A 23,821-nucleotide genomic window follows, 5' to 3' on the forward strand; every position below is an offset into this window, starting at 1 on the left:
CCAAACATAGGAAATACTGAGAGACTCTACAAACTCCCTGAAGAAAAACAGGCAAAAGTTAAACAAATTGTCCAAGACAGTAATTACAAAATCTGGTACATAAAACAAGAATTACTGCTGCTACACCAGAGCAGGGCAGGGTACTCACACCCTCTGGTGGTTACTGAAGTGTACTGCGAAATAAAAAAAACATGAAGCAAAGATTTTCATGAAATATTTATTTTAAAAGTTTGTTCATGTTTTCCGTTTCAAAACTAAAAATGACCTTAAAAGATAAGCTAGGAAGAAATGAGAATATAAAATGATGTTAATAAACTTTGAAGGAGTTTTCTGTTTTATAAAACGATACAAATAATTTCGAAATACTGTACTTCAGGGTCTGAACATACCACTGTGAGACCAGCTCCTGTCTCCCTGAACTTCAGACCTTCCCCACAGATTTTAAAAGTGTGTTCCTGAGGTATGTACGCAGCTGATTCATCAGGTCTTTGTTCTGACCCTCGACCCAGTGCATCTCAACCCCTACGTCGTTTCCCTCTGGAATCACGTTCAGCAGACACTTGAACAGAAAGTGCTCGACCCTTCCAGGGGTACGGGGCCTCCCGGTGTCACCGGCGCTCTCTGCAGCAGGAGTTTTCACGTCCACTTCCTGTCTTGGTTCTGCGCACGCAGAGGAATCCATGTCCACATCCTCACCCCCTGCGTTCGCCAGCGCCTCTTTTTCTTCTCGACCTTCAGCCGAGGTCTGGGTTTCCGTGCTCGATTCTTTTGAAGGAACGGATTTGCCCTTGAGGTCGGCATCCTGGCTCTCGTCATTTCCTCGGTTTTCAGTGGAAACGGGAGCAGCTGTGGCCGTACTGGTTTGTATACTGGTCCCAGCGCAGGGAGGAGCCCTGGGAAGCTCTCGCAGCTGACGTGTCTGTTCACGCCTCTTCTGTCGGCCGTGGATCCAGGTGTTCTCCACAGCAGTCAGGAAGAGGCTCTGCTCCTTTTGCCTGCAGGTGACTCGCTTATGCAGCACCTGCAGAACAACAAACATGACCCCGACCAGCTCAGCACGACAGAAACAATCCAGAATTGACTAACCCACAGCAAAAACAAAATGCTACTAACAGAAAACCTTGCTTTCTTCACTTGTTATAAAGCTGCTGTATATGTAAAATGACTTAAAAGAAATCTAAGTAATTTAAAGCCTTGAAATTGAACTTCTGTCTCTTTAAAACTTCCTTCTCTTTCCGAAGTCATCAGGAAGGCGGCACACCATGGCTCCTCTATTAACATTTTAACATACATTTTTATCAGTGTTGCACTGAGAAGCAGCTTGTATTGTGAGCTCAGCTGATGCGCAGTTCCACCAGGTGTTTGGTAATTGCTTCTGGCTAGTCTGAAGGAGCTGAGTGGGGGAGTTGTGGTAGTGGGCTGCTCTGTGAGGCGGAAGCTTGGTAACTGCAGCTCAGAGGAGGAGCATTGTCTGGAAGGTGGCGCTCGATCCAAGAAGGTGTTTTGCACAGTTGAATGGTTGCCATGGAGATTAATGGATTTCTCAAATAGGCATGAAACAAGGCAACACTCCAAGTATGTTTATGATGAGGGAATAACATAATAACAATTAAGGTTGTTATTATGTTAATAACAGACAAATTAAGGTTGTCTGTTGTGAGCAAGCCTTACAGCAAGAAGGTTCTGGGTTCGATTCCCGGCCCCGGTCTTTCTGCATGGAGTTTGCATGTTCTCCCTGTGCATGCGTGGGTTTTCTCCGGGTACTCCGGTTTCCTCCCACAGTCCAAAAACATGACTGCCAGGTTAATTGGCCTCTCCAAATTGCCCCTAGGTGTGAGTGTGTGTGTGCATGGTTGTTTGTCCTGTGTGTCTCTGTGTTGCCCTGCGACAGACTGGCGACCTGTCCAGGGTGACCCCGCCTCTCACCCGAAACGTTAGCTGGAGATGGGCACCAGCAACCCTCCTGACCCCACTAAGGGACAAGGGTGCAAGAAAATGGATGGATGGATGTTGTGAGCAACAGACAACCTTAATTTCCCTACGGAATTAATAAAGTTTTTACCTTACCTTATCTTATCTTACATGATGCGGGAAAAGATTCTGTCTTGTAACTTAACCACTTAATCCAGAAATATGGAGGGTAAAGGAGATTTTAATTTTTATTTGACTTTTCCAGTTGAATCATACAGGAGTTATAACATCTACTTCATATATATCCTGAAATATTAAAATAAACACAGTGTGTTCAGAGAGTTTTAGTACACATCTTTAAGTTTATATCTAATTAAGTACATGTGGAAATCTAATTCTTTTATATAAAGTGTATACAGTGAATTGTGTGAATGAATCGGTAAAGACCAGCCTCAGACAAGCATCAATAATGATAGACTTGGCAGTGGGAGCATAGTCGTGAAGCTTACCCGCAGCTCAGTGAGGGTTTTTTCCAGCAGAGCAGTGATGCTGTCCACAGAACTACAGCTGCTGCTGCAGCCTGCAGCTGAGGCCTTGGCCTGGAGCTCCTTCACACCTGCTTCTGGTAGCGTGAAAGACAGCGGCTTCTGAGCCTTCTCCAGTTTACGCTTCTTACTGGGAGGAGACTGGAGGACAACAAAACAAAGCAGATTATCCAACAGTAATCTGCACTGAAAGAAAATCTGGACAGGTGAAATGTTGCTTATCTGTACAGTTTAGACTAAAATGCAGCAGGGAGAGGAATGATTTTGCCGTTACAACAGGGTTCAGTTAGATCACCATGGCAATTTATCATGAAAAATGATCTCTAAATTTTTCAAAATTGGATATTAAAAATATGAAAAGAAAGTTTTCCATCTATAATTTCCATCTGAATGTATAATAGTACCATGTAGGGGGGGGGGGGGGGGGGTGAAGTATAATTGTGATAGTAGCGGTTGCCAGCAGAGGGCAGTGTGTGCTCAAATGATGGGTTACACCTTTCTGACTAAATTAGCAAGATGAGATTACATGTAGTCTTTAAAACGCAGTTTAATAGAATAGAAGTGTAATATATGTACTTTTTATTTTATTTATTTTATTAGTAAGTACAAAACTTTGGCAAAATTGCTGTTTCTAAATGTGCTTTATAAATAAATTGGATTTGAATTTTTATCTGACATGGCATCTGCTAAAATACTTCTTTTAGATGTATGTTTTTTAATTTCAATTTTTTTTTAATCAAAAAAACAAGCTGTTATATTAATGAGAAACTGATCAAGTAATTCCTACTGCGTCCCCATCAATGTGAGCATTCATCGCTTGCGCCACAAGAGGGCGCTGCAGCGGCGCGAGCTTCCACCTGAACCTGCAGTGCATCAAACGGCGTCTTTTGTCTAATCTCCTCTATCGTCGGCCTGTGATGGGCGGTGGAGGTCATTATCCAGGCATAACTGGGCAGAGACACGCAGCAGCGACACGAATGCTGCGCCCATGAGTCACTGCGGTCGGGTCCAGAGAGGTGGAGGCGGCGGAGGGCAGCGGGGGTCTGCGGCAGCGGAGACGGAGCCGACAGCATGGCCGACTGACCTAGAAACAGCCGAGTGGAGGAGCGGACCGCGACCTTCACACTGCTGCACTGATCCGGAGACGAATCCCATATGCTGCTTTGCTTTATGCTGCTGCTAATTATCTCCTCTCTCATTTAGAATAGCAGTCTACAAAAGATTTTTTATTTGTGTGAATAAATATTTTGGTTTATGTAAACAAATATATAAAGAAACATATTTCCCCCCTTTTAAGGGCTCATTTTTTATTCAATCCGATTCATATTTTTGATGGTTGGACTTCTTTAACAAAAAGGGTTGAAGCGTGACTTTAAAAAAAAAAAGTCTTATCGTTTGCTGCAGACGTCTCTCCCTCTTCCCTTCAAGCTTTCTAAAGATCTGCACCTCGTTGCACAGAGGAAGGAAATCAATAAAATTCATCAGGCTGAACCTGTAGCCCACATCCTTGACACAGATTCTTTAACTAATGCAAACAAACAGATTTTAAAATGAAACATGCACACACGTGCTCTGTGTCCCTTTTATGATTGCTCTTCCACTCCATTATTCATCGCCCATCCCTGACCTCACTGCATGCCGCATTGCACTCACTCACACAGAGCAAGTCGAGGACAACCAACGATGGAAAACGTGACATTTTTTGTTGGTTTAAAAATGCCACTTTTAGAACTAAAAAGTATGTACTAGGTGGTCCTTTTCCAACGTAATCTTCGGCTAGTCACCCCCCATCTGAGCTCTCTGGCTATAGTTATATACAGGAAACCAAACATAGTCCCACTGGAGACACAAGATGCAGCAGCACCGTCCACCTTCAGGCAAACATTTTAAATCATATTTGACCCAAACCTTTGTGTGAACTCTGCACTTTTCTGATCCGTCCTCTGCCCAGAGGCCTGCATGTGCAACAAAGAGCCTCAGGACTGGGATGAAGCCCAGCATATTTCCTCTTCTTGTATTCTGTCCACCTCTTCTATGAGCGCAGTCGCCTCACCGTCTGGTAATTGTGATGGTTATTGCTCCTACCAAACGAAAACCTCAAATTCAAATTCCCTGCTTTACAAAATATTCAAAGTTTCAAATGAAAATAGATAAAATAATTCAGAAAAGGTTTGTAGTAGTGACGTTATGACCTACAATGTGGGTACGTCACAAAAAAAAACTGTCTATATTTATGGAAAGTTCAGTGGAAGGAAAATGTGTAAAGGATAACTGGAAGTTAGAGCTGAGGCAAGCTCCTTTAAGAGTTTGATAAGATTCGCAGAGCTTGGACTGTGATTAGAGTCGGTGCTTCAAAAGCCTCCAAACACAAACAATCTATGGAGGATCGTAAAAAGGAAGATGAGGCCCAACAATGCAAACGAATGCTGCTAATGAATCAACCTGGGATTCATTAACACTGTTCTCCTCCATGCAGCCTTGGAAAGGTTCAATAATTCGTGCAAAAGTACTTAGTGCAAGAGTGTTACGTTCTGTTTGAGAACCTACATGTTATGTTTTCATTAATTACGTTTACTAAATGTCACACCAATAAAATAATTAGCTTTTAACATTAACTCAAATTTAGAGATTTAGATTTGTTAACTCAGCGTTTGGTACAATTAGTTTTTTAATGTTTTGGAATACGTTTAAAAGCTTCTCTTTAAAAGGTTTGGTAGAACTTTGTCCGCAGCTTTTCATCTCAGCCCACAAGTTTTCTATGGGACTGAGACCAAGATGGCCGACTGAAAACACTGACTTTATGAGCCTTAAGTTACTCTGTTAATACAGCAGTATTCTTCAAATCATTGTACATTTAGAAGTATTTTTGTGCCAAAGCTTTAGTCTCCTCACACAACATGATACTGCCACCTAAATATAAAATTATTTATATAATTTAATTATATTTCCACTGGGTTTATATTGTTTTGGACGAATGTGGCACCATCAGACATGTACCCAAGCATGAACCAGACTTGTGAATGTCCACAATGTCTTCTTGATATTGTGGCTGGTTTCTTTTTATTTCCAATGTTCTCACATAAGAAAGAAAACTAATCTAGGTGTTGCCTTTAAATGTACATCCACAGGTTTGGCTTTATTTCACACAAACGTTACGAATGATCCTCTCAGAAGCTCAGAACCATGAGGTAACCATTTGCATTTTTCAAAATTGCTTAACTGCATTGTAATTGTAAGTATGCGATACAGATTTGAAGAAAGTAATAAAAATATTCCCTAAAAATATTCTCTTATTATTCTGACGTTTTTGCAAATGGGGATTAATTTGGTAATTGTAGGATCGGAAAGGTTTACGTTACATTAATGTCAGTTTAATTAACTAAGTGAATTAACTTTTCAACTCCATATAAACACATTTTGATGCTTCCATGTTCCAGCTAACTCTGTAACTCCAGATATTTTCATGACTTTACTGTTGGTGGTGATGATATCTAGCAGCTTGAAGGTAAGTAGGTCACAGCTGAACCTGTCACATCCCTCACACGTTGAACGTTACAGTCATGAACGAACATTTCCACGGCCACCACAGGAACACGGGAACCGAGCAAAGAACCGCACATGGATACACTCTGCCATGTAACCACTACTGGTAAACACACACATGCTTTGAGGGGGTCTGCGTGAAATCGACGGCAGGCCGCTCCCGAGCGTGAATGATGCCGAGCGCCGAGCAGAAGTAGGCCAATCATTCTGCTCTGCTGCTTTTGTGCCAGAAAGGACCAAACAGGGAGAGCTGCGGCAAAGTGTCACAATCTATTCTGTTTAGCCATGTTTAATTCAGGGTTAGGCAGGGTAACGGAGCTGCGGCTGCGTTTTTCATCCCCTCTTTCTGTCACAATCATTTCCAACTTTCTCCCGGTCCAGACAAGTCAGTGTGCGCAGAGCCCTGCCCTGGCAACTGTTGCCTGGCTACTGCATGCAAGAAATCCCATAAACATCTCCCCAGAGGACAGGAGTTAAGTGCACATAATGGATCAGGGCTTGGCGGGGAGGACAGGATCCAGATTGAAGAGAGAGAGACAGAGAGAGAGAGAGAGAGAGAGAGAGAGGGCTGAGGATGGAGCATCAATAAGAACGGAGGAATCAGAGAACAGGCCTGATCAGAGTCAGTAATTTATAGGCCTAATTTTATTAACTCGCCCTGATGGCCGATGGATTACACATCTACAGGCAAGAAGCTTGATGACAATTAGCAGCTGGTCACACAACAACTAGCTGAAAATACACTTAATGGATATAACTACAACTTTGAATCTGGCTCACCCCTCCCAACTATTCCTTCAACCCAGTTTGGTTGCAACAGCATGAATCTTGGATGTCGTTTTGTCTTTCAACCGATCCATCGTTTTGCCCCTGAACGTAAACATCCCGCCGCAGGGTGATTCAGAAACACGAGTCCATGCATTTACAAAGTCTTCCAGGATTACCTGCACAAAGGTGTGCATGATTTATCAATTTAAAATAATAATAATTGTAGAGAACAGCGTTTGAAAGCACGAAATGGGAGTCAGGGCTTTAAGTCACCAGGCAGCTTTGTTGTAAAACCAGTTCAGTCTATAGTTTGGGCTCAGGAGGCAGTTCTCTGCTTTTAAGGGTAGGATTAAAAGTTTTCTTGTGATGAAGCTGACAGGCTTGACCCAGAGCTCCCCTCTTATTTATTCTGCTACAGGCTCAGAGAGCTGCATGGGATCCTTTGAAGTAACCATCACATGCTTCCTCCACTGTCCTGTTCTTTATGTACACCATTAAACAAAAGCAGTAGTTCATCTATTGCGTTTTCTAATTTCCTCCCAAACGAGGCAGAGTTTCCTGCCATCTTTTAACCTCGTCTTAATCGGTGGATCTCTTGGATTTCTGAAGGATCAGTAGAAGATTTCAGTGTGATGTCAGCTGCTGCTCATCTCACGGTCAGAGGAACATGTTTTTGCAAAGTCGAAACTCCTCCATAAATCAATCAAGGGATCCTGAATTATAAAGGTGAAGTCATCGTGTGGCGACCAATACCAGATAATGGCAAAGAAGCAATTAGGCGCTTTGTTAAATGAGGGCCAGATCGTTATTTTCTGTTGAATCCAAGAAAAATACCAATCAGTCTAATATAAAGACGTCACTAAAAATCTATTCATTTATTTTGATGAACAGCAGAAATAAAAAAAAAATACAGTATAATTTATCAGCAAAGACTTAATAAAAAAGGAGGAAATGGTCCCTGTCAAGTAGTCCATGTGTTGCTGCCAACTAGTGTCAAAGTTCTTATAGATTTACCATTAAAAACATCCAGACTCATATTTCTAAATTATTCCATCAGTTTTTAGATTATTAACATTTGAGCCCAAAATATTCACCTAATTAGGTATTATCTATTTTTCCACCCCGTTTCACACTTATGCCATCTGGACAAATTTAGATCAGTTACAGTCCATGAAAACTAGACCGCATTTCATAAATAATAATAATAATAAAAATCTGTAAAATCTCAGTTTGTACTATGTTATATCTTTGTTTCACAAAATGCCTGGTTTGGTTTCTGGACCAAACCCAGTTCAAGAACCTTGGGTTTAAATCTCAGACGTAAAAGTATCTTGAGGCCCAAAAAGCACTGAAATATCCTTGTTTGATTGAGTCAGAAGATTAAAAAAAAAAAACAAGATTGGTCAAGTTTTAATCTGGCAAAAGAAAATGGTAAAAACATGTCAACTACGGTTTTTTGGAAAATCTTACTTTTACAAATTAAAATAAACCTTCAATCTTTTTCCTGTTTCCTTTTCTTGGAGACGATAGCGTAGTAAAAATAAACCGGATAGAAACAGGAACTTACCGGGACAGTCACATCGTCATAGAAACTCCAGGCCAGCGCCCAGCGCATGGTCCGTCCCTGGCAGAACTCTGTGTGGGTCACTTTGGGAACCTGAGCACCAAACAGAGAGAGTCAGAGACGGCCGACGCAATAAACTGCTGAAGGAAACGATCTGCCTGTAGCTCTAGACATTAAGAGGATAACCAGCATTATGCTCAACCTTCTCTCTCTTTTCCATCATCATGAAATGAGAGCGTAAGGCGAACGCAGTCACTAGGTTCTGCTTCATTTTCTATCTGTTTGAGTCATGAAACACAAATGATGCGTGCAAGAATCAGGATTCACAATTACAATACTACACACACCGAGTCAGATAGATAAAACCTGGAGTGTTGTTTTCCTATAAGGTTAGTGTTTAATGGTTGCTATGGAGACATGGCGACTCCAAGAAACGATATTTTGCTAACAGATTTTTAACCTACCAGCCTTTTCTTAACCAACTACATTCTCTGTAGCTAAAAGATAAATGGTCGTCATCCAGCCGAAGACCCAGAGCATAAATATTTTTGAACTACTGTTCAAAAAATCCAAAATACACAGATTTAAAACAAATCTGTATTTGTTTTAAGGTAGTATTTATCAGTGCAAGTAATCATGGGAAAGGTGAGTGAGCTGAAACAAATTTTTAATTCTTTTTATTCTTTATCAGCCGTGCCCATAATTATGAATACATGCAGAGGGCGGTATGACTACTTTTCTAACTTCAAAGCAAAAACACACAACAAGGTTTAAATTGTGTAATTTGTGATAAAAGCTTTGGTATATTAACTAGAGAGGTTCTACTGAAAGATGCTTTAAGGCGACGCATCGGTCTCCTCCCTGGATGTTCGCCAGCCCTGCGATCACTCGGACTCAGACGTCTGGAGGAGGATTCGGCGTGTCTTCCTTTTTCTTTCATGCGGGCTCATTTATGCTTTAGCAGCTTGTTAGAAATGGCTGATCAACCTTCTAGCATCCACTGAGATTTAACTGGGATCTGAACCTGCCGTTTCTGCATGAGCGAACTGAGATCAGAGGCCAGAGTTTGGTGCTGCTCCTCAGCGGATACTCACCCCTTGCTTCCTCAGCTCCTCTTTCAAAGGTGCCAGGCTGCATTTCTTCCCCAACATGCAACTGTACCACCTGCAGGAAGAAAAATCAACATCAACCAGCTGTTTGTCTGCACCCCGTATGAGCGTGTGTGTCAGCAGCCCACTGTCCAGACCTGAACTACAAAGCAGAGATCAAAACAACCAGGCATAGGCTTCAGGGAGCAACACAAAGGCAAAATGAAAACATGAGAAGCAGGAAAACATCCGGGCGCCCGTGGTCCTGCAGCGCACAGAGAAACGGTTTTGAAGTGTTCCCGAGGCGGAGGCCTGATCAATAATCGCTGCTGCACAATAAAGACGCGAGTCTGGTGTTGATCAATGTGCAGCAGAGTCCAACTGGGGCAACGCGGAGGAAAGATGAAGACATTAGGGAGCGCCGGCCTGGAAACTTGGCTGGCGAAGCTGTGTCCTCCAGGCTGAAGTGGAGTTTAAATCTCATCTTCTGTGATGGATGGAGCAGCATTAGAGCTCATCTGCAGATGTTGCAACCCATCTATAGAGGATCTCATAAGCATACATACACATGCTAAAATCCAGTTTTTCATCATAAATCATTTCAGAGCTTTTTTCCCCCCAGTAATAATGTGGTTTATATATCCAATGCATAACTATGCAATAATGATGTGTTGACACCATTGGACTAATGCTTTACTGACTTTTGGGTCAATTTGACTTGTCGATATTTACCTGACCCCACAGATTTTCAGCCAGGTTGAGTTCTGGACTCTGGTTACAGAACTGCAATCGCAACATTTAACTCCTGATGAGAATTTAAAAGATGCATTTGATTTGGACGTTATGTTTGGACTCGCTGATAAACTGATCTTCATCCTCAACTTTCTAGCAGAGACCTGGAGGCTTAGTGTTTGGGACCGTTTGTATTTTCTTAGTCCATGTGAAGAAAAGTTATCCTGAAATATTACATTTTGCAGGAATAATTCTAAAGTTGACATTTTAAACTGGATTTGGGATCTAATGTCAAAGATTAGCACGCTTGCCACTAAAAAAACAGCAGTCTTTGTTTAAGACTAAAAACATTTTTCTTTGGCCTTCCTGTTATCTGCAGAAAGTCTGGAGCAACTGTTTGTGTGTGGACAGATGACACAAACATGTACGTTGGGGAGGTCCATGCATGCTGGGAAAGTGATGATGCAGGGAGAGCCTCATGTCAAACCTTTAGCTGACGTAATGAAATATTGATCAGCTGTAATATTAACAGATGTTCCCACTTCTAATCACAGCGGGGAAGGAAATCCCCTGAAAGCCTTCCTCCACCAGCAGCTCCTTCAGTCATGAAAGAGAGCAGCTGCACCAGTTTACACTTTCGGTTTTCCCCCCTTGAAAAGAGAAGGCAGAAACTCAGAAATCATTTTCATATCAATAGAGAGATGAATCAGGAGCATCACTTCAGCTCGAGCTGCAGCGTGGAGCTTCTGTCTGACAGTAATTACCCTTTAGTGGGGAAGCAGGAGCAGGCTGGGGTGGCAGGGTGTCTCACTGGACCATTTCTAAAGGCTGGCACCGTTTCCATGGACACCTGGTAGCTGTGGTATCCCAGCATGCAGTTGGGAGTGACAGCCGGCTCCGCTTGGTTTGTCTAGAACCTCAGAGCTGCTAAACAAATCTGGATTCGCTCCGACTGCCTCTCCTGTATTCATGATTTTGCAACACGGAGCCGCATAAGAGCAGGCAGGTGTTAACATCAGTCCCACTCCACTGAAGCATCATGAACGAACACACACACAGAGTGCGGTGTGTAGGAGCCAGAGCAGGTGTGGCCTGTCTAATCAGGTCTAATAGCTCCACTCTGCAGGGGTCTCGCTCGGCTGCGTGGGTGACAGGCCCTGTTAACGGGGGAGGGGGACGTGACGGCCGCCACCCAAACACAGTGGCTCCCCTGTGGCTCCCAGAGGCAGCGCGGGGAGTGTGTGTGTGTGTGTGTGTGTGTGCCTAAATCATTACAGTAACTGAGGGTGACAACTACATCAATGATCCCTCTACCCGTTTCACGTGTCAAACTCGAAGCTCCGGGGCCAAATCTGGCCCTGCTTAGGTGACTCCAAACGCCAAATTACATCAACCAGGCTCTTCAGTGTTTTGTGATTCAACAATTGTGGAAATTCATGCAAAAAAAAAAAATCAAGAGATCCTTACGTTTTTCCTGCTAGTGCATAATTGTGGGTTTATTGTAAATTTTACACAAAGATTGTCAAAAGCATTGGGTTTAAGTGATGCTGCATGTGGCAGCGTTTCGTGCTACACTGCTGCCTCAGCCTTACTTGGTGTCAAGTTATAGTCTGTGATTGGTGTGACATGTATCAAAAAGTCATATTTACTGCCATACATCCGTGTAAATATTGCAAAATTCCTTGCAAATATTTCTAAGTTAGTACCACAAAATCTGTGATTTTGTTTGTCAAAATCAGACAAATAATCACAAAATCCTGGAGGGACAATTCAGTGTTAAAAGATGTTCAATGCTATTTAATTTTAAGAAGTACGTATCAAATATTTTGACAGATTTTTAAATGGGTTTTATCAATACATTCTGGCACATTCGTGATCTTGATATTTCCCAAAATGAAAATGAGTTTCATGAGTGTCTAACTCTCTTCAGCCAATCTGAGCCTCTTCAAAGCCATTCAAACTGCAGCACACTTCACCATCCATCACGTCGCTACCATGTGTAGCTCTGATATTTCTGCAACAAGCATCCATTTATGCAAAAAAAAAAAAAAAAAGAAAAGACTTTTTGTCCTCACCGCAGCCTCTTCTTCAGCTGCAGGCTGTCATGAATGATCCTCTTGACGAACTCCAGCTCGCCGCCCTCCGCCATGATCTCAGTCACCCCGCCCGTGTTCACCGAACTGGGAGGAGGTCTTCGTGAGTTTCTGGAGTTCACCCCCTGCAGGGAGAGCAACAAGACAGACAGAGATTAGGAGGAAATCCTATTAGGGGGCTTATTAGCATCACGTAAACAAACAGCATTTCATGCAGGAGCCGAATTGACTGAGTCAGGGTGGCTGAGCCATGACTAAAAACACAAAGACACCAAAAACATTGTGGTGAGCTTTTCACACTCAGCCACACCTCCTGCAGCTCATCAAGACATTGATTTGTTTCAGTGTTTGTATGAATTACTGCCTCAATGTGGTGTAGAGTGGAGTTGTTTCCTATTAACTCATGGAATGATCCAAACAAGTGTTTTTTTAAACATTCCTCAGCTTTCCCCGTCTTTTGTTGTCACCGTCCCAACTTTTTTGGAACGTGTTGCAGGCATCAAAATCAAAATGAGTCAACATTTGCAAAAAAAAAAAAAAAAAAGCATAAAGTTTGCTAAATTTCCTAGTGGACTGCTGCTCTGGACATATAAAAACACAGTGGACCAACAATATCAGATGGAGAGGATATGTTTTTCTTCTTTCTACTCCGCATTGAACACGGAAAGAATAATAACTATCATGAATAAAAATCTTACATTATAACCTACTGAGATGCACCTACCTTTGCTTCTAGCTGGTTGGCGAAAAAAGGTGGGTTACACATGCAGAAGTCATAAATAATTTCTGTCTCTTCTTTTAAGGCGTCCATCAGTAAAGTCTTCTGCGGGACTTTTACAACTGTCGAAGAGAAAAAAAACGAATTACGAAACGATTTAAGAGCTGCTCTAAACAAGTAAAGCAGCAAAACTGAACCTGACGTGACACCGTTTTATTTTACTGCCACTCACGATGCGTCAAAACCCACAGCATCACACAACCTACACCGTGTCTGAGCCTGCATTCACCTTTCACCAGGTCTGACAGCTTGTTCTGCTCCACATTCTTCTTTGCGTAGTCAAAGCAGATGTCGTCCACCTCTGTGGCGAGGAAGAACCAGCCGTTCATTGTGGCTCCCAGCAAGGGATAAATGCAGGACGCTCCGGTGCCTGAGGAAACAGGGAGCACGTGTCTGACGCCTGAAAATGATGCATGCATCACTATGAAGATTGATTGTGGCCGTCAGGGAATGACATGGAAATGGGCGCTGATGCTTTAAAGTTAACAAAAGACAGAATGCGATGCGCTACTAAATACTCTAAACATCTGGAGCCAATAAATGTCAGTTCCAGCGGTGATAATCGCATTATTTTGATGCAACAAGATGCATTATTCAGGTCACACTCAGAGAGAGATGGCATTCTTTGCTAAAGGGACAACCAGTGGTGATCCATCACAGAGACGACGGCTTCATTCTGCTTACTAACGGCTACAGGGTCACCAATCAGTGACCTGGAGCCTCGCAGAGGACATACCCACGCTTCTGCAGGGACAGCTCAGAGTTGTTTTCATCTCTCAGACTGACAGATTTGACACGAGCTGAGGCATCTGGACAGGGATTTGAGTTAGCACTGGGAGAACTGGGAATGACTCAGGTCATGTGCAGGAGGCTCTAAATGACAGTTTGTAATCCTCTCTAATAGAAAACATGAAGAAAAACAGAAATGGGAGCATGAACAGCTTAGGAAAGGGCAAAAAAAAAAAAAAAAGAAGACTTGTTAAAACAACCAATGACCCTAAACATCCAGCCAGCAGACTAGCAGAATGGGTTAAACCACAGTACAGTCGAATCTTATAACGGCCTAGCCAAACTCCAGACCTAAACACAATTAAAAATCTGTAACAAAATCTAAAAATGGCTCTCCACTGAAAGTTGAGTAAGTTGAAGAGGTCTTAATGTTTTTACAACATGCTGGAGCACATCGTAGTTTAAGGACACAAAGAAAACCAAATCCGATTCGGTTAACCCTCCCACAGTCTGAGAGCGACGCTCTGGATGAGAGCAGCAGATGCCACGGTCAGACAGCGGGGAAGCAGGGAGTTTGTCCCATCAGACTGTCAATTCCCGAAACTACAAAAAAATAAACTCGTAAAACCAAACCTGAGGTCAGTCCCAGTGGACAGAGTAAAATACTTGTGTAGTTCAAACGACCCCATCTCTTAAGATCGCTGGAGGGTTAAAGGTGCAGTCCCACAAAAACAGGATAAAACTTCAGTTTATCTTTGGCTCCCAGTGCAGAAACCTTGACACTAACAGGTGTATGTCATGAAACTAAAATATATTAAATTCATCTGGACAATTCAACTATGCATAAATATTTATTTCACTTCCGTTTCTTCTAATGTGCAAACTGTGGAAACTGTAATTTAATTTTTTTTGTGTAGAAATTTGAAGTAAACAGCTTACTAACAGCTCATCAGCTCCCATGCGTGATGGCGTGTGTGCAGTCAGTAAGAAATGTGGTGCGGGGCGTACCAATGTCGATGCCGCGGCGATGCTGCTTCTGGCCGTCGATGAGATCCTCCACCCAGTGGATGTAGTTGAGGCGCAGGGGGACGGTGGGGATGAGGCGCTCCAGAGGGATCTGGATGGTCAAACCAAAGTCTTCCTTCAACAGTGTGCAGGTGAGCGCGCGCACCGCCTCCGGCTCTTTGAAATTCACACTGCAAGAAAACCAGATTACAGTAAAAGTTTCTGAAAAAGTTCAATCACACGCATGGCAAAAGCAGATTATTGATAAGGCTGTTAACGCTAACGAGTTAACACGCGCAATTAATCAAAGTTTTAACATGTTAATATTGCATAATGCAGATTAATCACATGACCTATTTTGACCTAAAAGCCCCTCTCCTGCAGAGGGTTACCTAATTCTTGTACGAATTACAATAATGAATTATTCTTCCAGCACAACCAATTTATAGCTAACATTTCTAAATTACAATTTGAAACAAAGTGATTTATTTTAAACCATCCTGAATATAAAAACCTAGAAAACTGAGATGTCTGGTTTGAAACGGTGAAAGATTTTCTTTAAAACATTTCAAAGTCAAGCATGGTGATTAATCTGATTTATTTTTTTAAATCAATTCACAATACTAATTATTATAAATCCGGTCCCTTTAATTGGTTCAAATCTGAAATCAGCAGTGGTGGAGAAAGTACTCAAAAAATGTACTTAAGTAAAAGTACAAATACACAGACAAAAATGTACTCAAGTAAAAGTAAAACTACCACATTAACATTTGTACTTAAGTAAAAGTAAAAAAGTACTGGCTTTTAAAAACACTTAAGTATTAAAAGTAAAAGTACTTGCTGAATGGATTACCTAATCGCTAATATCATTAAGTGTACCGATCGTATTTAATTTTAATACATTAGAAATGTGCCATTTAATGAACAATGTCACAGATAAAGCATGTTTTTATTATGTTTACTCTGTGTAACATAGTTTAGACTTAGATATGTGATTCTATGCATCATAATTTCAGGGATGGAAACATCTCGTCTCCTGTCCTAACATAGCATGAACTTCACTTTTTTTTTTGCCACTGGTGGCTTTTATTTTGAAAGAAATCCAACAGAAAGGGGATGGAAAGAAGGTGGGTGGGAGAGGACATGGAACTAAGGAGTCACATAGCAGAATTGTAGTCAAGACAACCTACCCAAGAAGACCAAGTCAAGACCAGCACCTCGCGCTAAGTGACACAAAAAATTTTGTTTTACCTATCAAAATTGCTTCTCAAATTGATCTGAAAGATCCACATTCCCATAAAACACCTAGATATTAAATACTTAGAGCTGAAATAAATTTGATCGGTAAAGATCCATCCAGAAGAATCGGACCGTTCCTGAATGTCATATCAATGCAGACTTTGGTACCAGCGTTGTCCCATATATGCAACACCTCAGTCAACACCTCCACACAGTAATTCAGTGCATGAGTGACAACTTTTTCTCATCGCAGATGCAACATCAGTCAGTACAGCTAGCTTTGCTAGCATCACGTCCACAGAGCTTACCTTTCTTTAAGCTTTCCTTCCAAGTGACCAAGGGCATAGGAACAAGTTTATCATTGGGGGGGGGGGACACATATCGGAAACTTGAAAGATCCGTAAATAGCTTGAGCAAAAATGTCAAACAATGGTGTTATCAATGTGTTACTCTAATCTGACCCCTTGTAACCCGTAATCTAACTATTTACAATCCAATAATCAGATTAAAATTACGTATCCAAGTTAAGTATTTGTGATTATTTTTAGAAAACACATATTGTTGCTTCTTTTTCCTTCGGGAAAAAGAAGCAACAATATGTGCTTCTTTTTGGAGGGAAAAGAGATGCACATTTTCTAGCTGATGGATGAATTTTTTATTGAGTGATCAAATTACTCTTTCAAAGTAACTATGCCATCCATGGCAATAAACTAACTACACTATAAATCATGTGTGTTGACCTGTCACAATAACAAATTTTGATTTTTGATAAAAATGGTCTAAAAATAATAGTTTAAGTAATAAATGTTAATGGGAAAATTATAATGCAAGAACACAATCTGAAAGATCAGTAAACTTAAATTTATAATGAACATTTAACACTGCAACTGGAAGGCATCTCAAATATCCAAAATAAATAAACAAAATGACAAAAATAAAATGAATTTTGAAGTCTTTGTAAATAAAAATTTCCTTCAAAAAAAGGTTTAGCTGAGACCAAAGCACCAACCTGAAAGCTTTTATCATACAGTTTTTTGTAGAAAGAAAGAGAAATAAAAAGAGAAGTGATAAATCATGCCAATGGAAATTATTGAACTTGTTTTAATTAATTATGAGCACGTAGCTCAGTTCATTGTGCGCGTTGAAGGGGACACGCAGCGGCACGAGCTAACGCCGCCGCATGCGCAGCGTGTCGCAGCGCTTCGTGCATCTCTGGATCTTTGCAACTCGGTGCGGATCACGGGCGCCGCTCTCCCAGGCTAATCTGTTGCTAAGAGATGAGTGTGTTTTCTGGTAACCAAGTTCCACAAAGTTCCATAAAGTAAACGTCTGAGAGATAGCAGAAGAAATCCTATGTTTTTTGAACAATAACAATTTTTTGTCGCTAATCTGTTGCTTAGAGATCAGTGTGTTTACTGGTAACCAAGTGCCACGAAGTGAACTTCAGATATTTACTTTAGCGTAATTTGCCAAAGGTAAATGTCTTGTATCTAATCAGGTAAGCGTTATTTCAAAAGAGCTTTTGTTTTATAAACTACTTGTTATTAATTTGGTTTTAAGAGATAAGCGGGGGTTTTTCTGGTAACGAACTGCCACGAAGTATAAATCGAGATTTTTATTTTTGTGTTCAATGTGTGTTTAATATAGCCTATTTGCCATTAATGACAAAAAAAATTACTTTTCTGCAAAATTGACCAACTGCACAATTCTTGTCAGTGTAAAATAAGTGGTATTTCAAAAGAGCGGGAGAAACATATTTTTTTATCAATAAGAATTTTTTGTTGCTACGCTGTTAATCTGTTGCTAAGAGATGATCGCGTTTTCTGGTAACCAAGTTCCACAAAGTTCCATAAAGTAAACGTCTGAGAGATAGCAGAAGAAATCCTATGTTTTTTGAACAATAACAATTTTTTGTCGCTAATCTGTTGCTTAGAGATCAGTGTGTTTACTGGTAACCAAGAACCACGAAGTGAACTTCAGATATTTACTTTAGCGTAATTTGCCAACGGTAAATGTCTTGTATCTAATCAGGTAAGCGTTATTTCAAAAGAGCTTTTGTTTTATAAACTACTTGTTATTAATTTGATTTTAAGAGATAAGCGGGGGTTTTTCTGGTAACGAACTGCCACGAAGCATAAATCGAGATTTTTACTTTTGTGTTGAATGTCTGTTTAATATAGCCTATTTGCCATTAATGACAAAAAATTACTTTTCTGCAAAATTGACCAACTGCACAATGCTTGTTAGTGTAAAATAAGTGGTTTTTCAAAAGAGCGGGAGAAACATTATACATTTTTATCAATAAGAATTTTTTGTTGCTACGCTGTTAATCTGTTGCTAAGAGATGATCGCGTTTTCTGGTAACCAAGTCCACAAAGTTCCATAAAGTAAACGTCTGAGAGATAGCAGAAGAAATCCTATGTTTTTTGAACAATAACAATTTTTTGTCGCTAATCTGTTGCTTAGAGATCAGTGTGTTTACTGGTAACCAAGTGCCACGAAGTGAACTTCAGATATTTACTTTAGCGTAATTTGCCAAAGGTAAATGTCTTGTATCTAATCAGGTAAGCGTTATTTCAAAAGAGCTTTTGTTTTATAAACTACTTGTTATTAATTTGGTTTTAAGAGATAAGCGGGGGTTTTTCTGGTAACGAACTGCCACGAAGTATAAATCGAGATTTTTATTTTTGTGTTCAATGTCTGTCTAATATAGCCTATTTGCCATTAATGACAAAAAAAATTACTTTTCTGCAAAATTGACCAACTGCACAATTCTTGTCAGTGTAAAATAAGTGGTATTTCAAAAGAGCGGGAGAAACATATTTTTTTATCAATAAGAATTTTTTGTTGCTACGCTGTTAATCTGTTGCTTAGAGATGATCGCGTTTTCTGGTAACCAAGTTCCACAAAGTTCCATAAAGTAAACGTCTGAGAGATAGCAGAAGAAATCCTATGTTTTTTGAACAATAACAATTTTTTGTTGATAATCTGTTGCTTAGAGATCAGTGTGTTTACTGGTAACCAAGTGCCACGAAGTGAACTTCAGATATTTATTTAGCGTAATTTGCCAACGGTAAATGTCTTGTATCTAATCAGGTAAGCGTTATTTCAAAAGAGCTTTTGTTTTATAAACTACTTGTTATTCATTTGGTTTTAAGAGATAAGCGGGGGTTTTTCTGGTAACGAACTGCCACGAAGCATAAATCGAGATTTTTACTTTTGTTTTGAATGTCTGTCTAATATAGCCTATTTGCCATTAATGACAAAAAAATACTTTTTTGCAAAATTGACCAACTGCACAATTCTTGTTAGTGTAAAATAAGTGGTATTTCAAAAGAGCGGGAGAAACATTATACATTTTTATCAATAAGAATTTTTTGTTGCTACGCTGTTAATCTGTTGCTTAGAGATGATCGCGTTTTCTGGTAACCAAGTTCCACAAAGTTCCATAAAGTAAACGTCTGAGAGATAGCAGAAGAAATCCTATGTTTTTTGAACAATAACAATTTTTTGTTGCTAATCTGTTGCTAAGAGATGAGTGTGTTTACTGGTAACCAAGTGCCACGAAGTGAACAAAAAGCAGAGCACAAACATTTCTAATGTAACTATTGCCCACATTAAAAGTAGGCTTTTTCCTAAAATAAGCTTTTTAGCTATTTTGTTTATTTATTAACCATGTTTAGCACACTGAATGGAGGAAGTCAATGTAAGACAACATGCTAGTTATAGCCCACATGCCACTGGCTGCATTTAGGCTAATCCATTATTCGATCTTGATATTGCATAATGTTTTGTGATACCAAGTATAGGCTACAGAACAAAGACAGAAATATTTACAAAAAGAGATGTTTAAGCAGAATCATTGCAAAGGCAGAAATGAGAAAAAAACACAATTTATCTTAAACTCCTAGAACTGGCTTTAATTCTTGAGTTAAAGGAATTCTATTAAAAAACAGAAACACCTGCTTTACAAGCAGACTTAAAATGTTCCTTTCTGTGAGCATCCAATGTATCATCTGATATTGTTCGGACAGGTTCAGATCTGATATCACTTGCCTTGTTAAATTTCCTGTTCCTAAGTTCTCTGACGAGGCCCAAAAATTTGATAACGAGTCAGATTTCTAAGTTTTAAAATGTTATCAGACAGGTAGAAAGTTTGCAAATTATTTTCCTTACACTTTACAGTTATGCAGCTTTGTTGTAAAATATCTTGGAATTTGTGGCTGCAGCATTGCAAATGCTAGAAATAGTTATGGGATGTGAGCACTTCTGCACATCATGGTGCTTGTTAGAGAGCCCTAAATATTGTATGTTTATGTTATTTCCCTAAGTTACTCGACATATACTGTTACAGAAACTCACAGTTTCAGTGTTGGGGTCACATTGTATTTGGGAAACGTTTGATAGTTGTGCACATAAGAAAAAAATAATGTAGTTTACTGCTAGGTGAAACGCTAGTTAAAATCAAACCTACTTAGAGATACTCAGACAATGTGTATATATATTTATTCATATTTATATAAATTCCCTTCTCACCCTTCCGCAGGTGGACTCTTTCATCCTCTGAGCTCGGGTCCTCTACCAGAAGTCTGGGAGCTTGAGGGTTCTGCACAGTATCTTGGCTGTGCCTAGAACCTGACATTTCTGGACTGAGATGGCTGATGCTGTTCCTGGGATCTGTTTTAGCCACTGTTCCAGTTTGGGGGTGACTGCCCCGAGGGCCCCGATGACCACAGGCACTACCACAGGTCCCTGCGCTCCTCGGCCCTGTAGACGCAGGGTGAATCCTAGCAACCTGCGGCCTCTTTGCCGGGAGCACCGGATGCCACCTGATGGTGTAGACCCGCCGATTTCTGCCAGGATCAGTTTGGTAAATGCGAGGTCGCTGACAAATAAAACTTTCGTCATTAGGGATTTCTTTTCCTCTTATTGATTGGATGTTTTATTAACAGAATCATGGACAAGTGGTTTGGTGACTCCAGCATTTTTAATGAACTTGTACCGCGGTACTGCGGCTATTTTAATGCTCCAAGGATGTCGGGGTCCGGTGGAGGTATAGTGACTGTTATAAGCAGTTTTACTTGTAAACAGTTGCCTCTGGCCTCGTTTAGTAGCTTTGAGATCAGCCTATTTGAACTCGGCAGCTCTCTCACTGTGCTGTGTGCAGCGGTCTATCGGCCATCGAAGTACAACAAAAACTTTATAAATGACTTTTCTGATTTCCTGGCTGATATTATGCCAAGGTATGACCGAGTTCTCATTGTTGGTGATTTTAATATTCTTGTCTGTCGTCCTACTTCACCTATGGCTCAGTCATTTCTTAATGTTACCGATTCTTTTAATTTTGTGTAGTCTGACTGGTGCTATCCATGAGCATGGTCACAGTCTTGATCTGGTTTTATCTTATGGTCTACCAGTTTGTAATTTAGTGATTGGTGACTCATTATTTTCAGACCATATGCCTGTTTTATTTGAGATAACGCTGTCCTGTGCTAAAGCTAAAGCATGCGCTGCAGCTCAGTTCTATCGTGTTCTTAACCCTTCTACTGATGGTCAGTTTTCTTCTGTTTTTAATCAATTTATTGATGTATAAAGTGATTCATAAATAAAGTTGGTGTGGGATGGTATGGTACTGTGGTCTTCACCTTCCAGGCCTTTTCCAGTTCCTCTCTGAGGCCCTGGTATTTCTGCAGTTTCTCTTGCTCCTTTTTCCTGATGTTGTAATCACTTGGTACTGCTACATCCACCACAACGGCTTTCCTCTGTTGTTTATCCACCACCACAAAGTCCGGTTGGTTTGTCATTAGCATGTTGTCTGTCTGGATCTGGAAGTCCCACAGGATCTTAGCTCAGTTATTCTCCACCACCTTTGGGGGTGTTCCCCACTTTGATCTTCCAGTCCATATTCTGCAGATGTTCCTGTACACTATGCCTGCCACTTGGTTATGTCATTCCATGTAAGCTTTCCCTGCTAGCATCTTGCACCCTGCTGTTATGTGCTGGACTGTCTCAGGGGAATCCTTGCACAACCTACACCTTGGGTCTTGTCTGGTGTGGTAGATCTGAGCCTCTATTGCTCTGGTGTTTAGGGCCTGTTCCTGTGCAGCCAGGATGAGAGCCTCTGTGCTGTCCTTGAGTCCAGCTTTTTCCAGCCATTGGTAGGATTTCCTGATATCAGCCACTTCAGTTATTTGTCGGTGGTTCATCCCATGTAGGGGCTTGTCCTCCCATGATGGTACCTCCAGCACCTCATCCTCTGTTCCCCATTGTCTGAGACATTTATTGAGCACATTGCCTGTTGAGATCTTGTCCTTGGTGTATTTATGGATCTTGGATGTTTCATCCTGGACAGTGGCTCTCACACTCACAAGTCCTCTGCCTCTTTCCTTGTGGCTAGTCTCAGGGTGCTGGATTTGGGGTGGGACCCTCCATGCATGGTTAGTAGGTTCTGAGTCTTAACATCCGTGGTGTTCATCTCCTCCTTTGGCCAGCTAATTATTTATTTATGTATTTATTTTTATTTATAACAGACAGAAAAGACAATCAAGAAAGAAAAAAATCAAATAAAATAGAATGAAACAGACTAGAGAAATAAGAGGTAAAACAAATTATGCCCAAGTTACATGCACATTTTATATTTTCTGTTTGAAAAGGAGCAGAAAATGTAATATCTTATAATGTCCTGCCCCTTTCATACTTATCAATTTATAATCAATTAACTGTCAAAACATCAAAACGAGACAACTTGTTTCCATTTTACATGACATTTAAAGATGTCTAATTATTTAAAAAGTATTTATATCATCAATAGTATTTACAGACTTTAAAACAGTCATCTTATAGAACATTTTGTAATAAGCTCCTTTTTAATCAGTTTTTTAAGCTGGTTTATATTTCTACTTTTTTGAAGTCATCATTCAATCCATTCTATACATCTACTCCACGCACCGATAAACAAAAACTCTGCATGGTTGTTCTAATACATTGTTTTTTAAAATGTCCATCACCTCTTAAATTATAACTTCCCTCTCTGTCACAAAACATTTTCTGTATATTGGGTGGAAGTTGCTGATTTCTGACCTTAAACATGAATTGTACAGTTTTAATATTTCAGTATTCTGGGACCTTGTTGCTCTGCTTGGGTTCCCCAAGGTTCAGTTTTGGGCCCACTCCTCTTTTTACTGTACATACACCCAATAGGTTTTATTTTAAATCGCCACAGTAAAGGATTCCAAAAAGGTTTGGTTCCCTCAATTAAGAAAACTCAAGGAATCACCTGCCTTATTTACCTTCCTTGTTCCAGAATGCTGGATTTGGGGTGGAGCCCTCCATGCATGGTTAGTAGTTTCAGAGTCTTAACATCCGTGGTGTTTATCTCCTCATTTGGCCAACTAGCTATTCCTGCAGGATCTCTGATTAATGGTAAGGCGTAGCTGTTTATTGCACTGATCTTGTTCTTGCCATTGAGCTGGCTTCTCAGGACTTGCCTTATTCGTTGGAGGTATTTGGCTGTGACTCCTTTCCTTGTGACCTCATCGAGGTTGCCATTTGCTTGTGGTATTCCCAGGTACTTGTAACTGTCCTCAATGTCTGCTATTGTTCCTTCTGGGAGTGAGACCCCTTCTGTGTGGACGACCTTCCCTCCATCCGACCACACTTCTCTAGTCCGAATAACATCCCAATGTCAGTGCTGTAGATCCTGGTGGTGTGTATTAGTGAGTCGATGTCTCGCTCGCTCTTGGCGTACAGCTTAATGTCATCCATGTAGAGGAGGGTTAGGGTAACATTAATGGTGGCCCCATTCTTGAGTCGGTATCCGTAGCCAG

General features: G+C 40.7%; 1 protein-coding gene and 1 long non-coding RNA gene across 2 annotated transcripts in view; one reads left to right on the forward strand and one right to left on the reverse strand.

Annotated features, from left to right (window-relative positions):
* Nucleotides 1–203: 203 nt before the first annotated feature.
* The window catches only part of mettl16 (methyltransferase 16, N6-methyladenosine), a 154,225-nt gene continuing 130,607 nt past the window's right edge, over nucleotides 204–23,821 (reverse strand). The window contains exons 3-10 of the mRNA XM_008425617.3: nucleotides 14,760–14,947; nucleotides 13,252–13,392; nucleotides 12,969–13,084; nucleotides 12,227–12,369; nucleotides 9,426–9,495; nucleotides 8,335–8,424; nucleotides 2,421–2,597; nucleotides 204–1,021 (exon numbers count right to left, since the gene is read on the reverse strand). Of these exons, the coding sequence (XP_008423839.2) occupies nucleotides 422–1,021; nucleotides 2,421–2,597; nucleotides 8,335–8,424; nucleotides 9,426–9,495; nucleotides 12,227–12,369; nucleotides 12,969–13,084; nucleotides 13,252–13,392; nucleotides 14,760–14,947 (1,525 nt within the window). The 3' untranslated portion in view covers nucleotides 204–421. The remainder of the gene's footprint in view (nucleotides 1,022–2,420; nucleotides 2,598–8,334; nucleotides 8,425–9,425; nucleotides 9,496–12,226; nucleotides 12,370–12,968; nucleotides 13,085–13,251; nucleotides 13,393–14,759; nucleotides 14,948–23,821) is intronic.
* On the forward strand, nucleotides 19,005–20,909 carry LOC145554739 (uncharacterized). The gene is made up of 2 exons (XR_014090730.1): nucleotides 19,005–19,091; nucleotides 20,542–20,909. It is a non-coding gene; the product is annotated as an uncharacterized LOC145554739 (long non-coding RNA).

This window comes from Poecilia reticulata, chromosome 13 (genome assembly GCF_904066995.2).
Source record: "Poecilia reticulata chromosome 13, P_reticulata-male-v2, whole genome shotgun sequence".
NCBI lineage: Eukaryota > Metazoa > Chordata > Actinopteri > Cyprinodontiformes > Poeciliidae > Poecilia > Poecilia reticulata.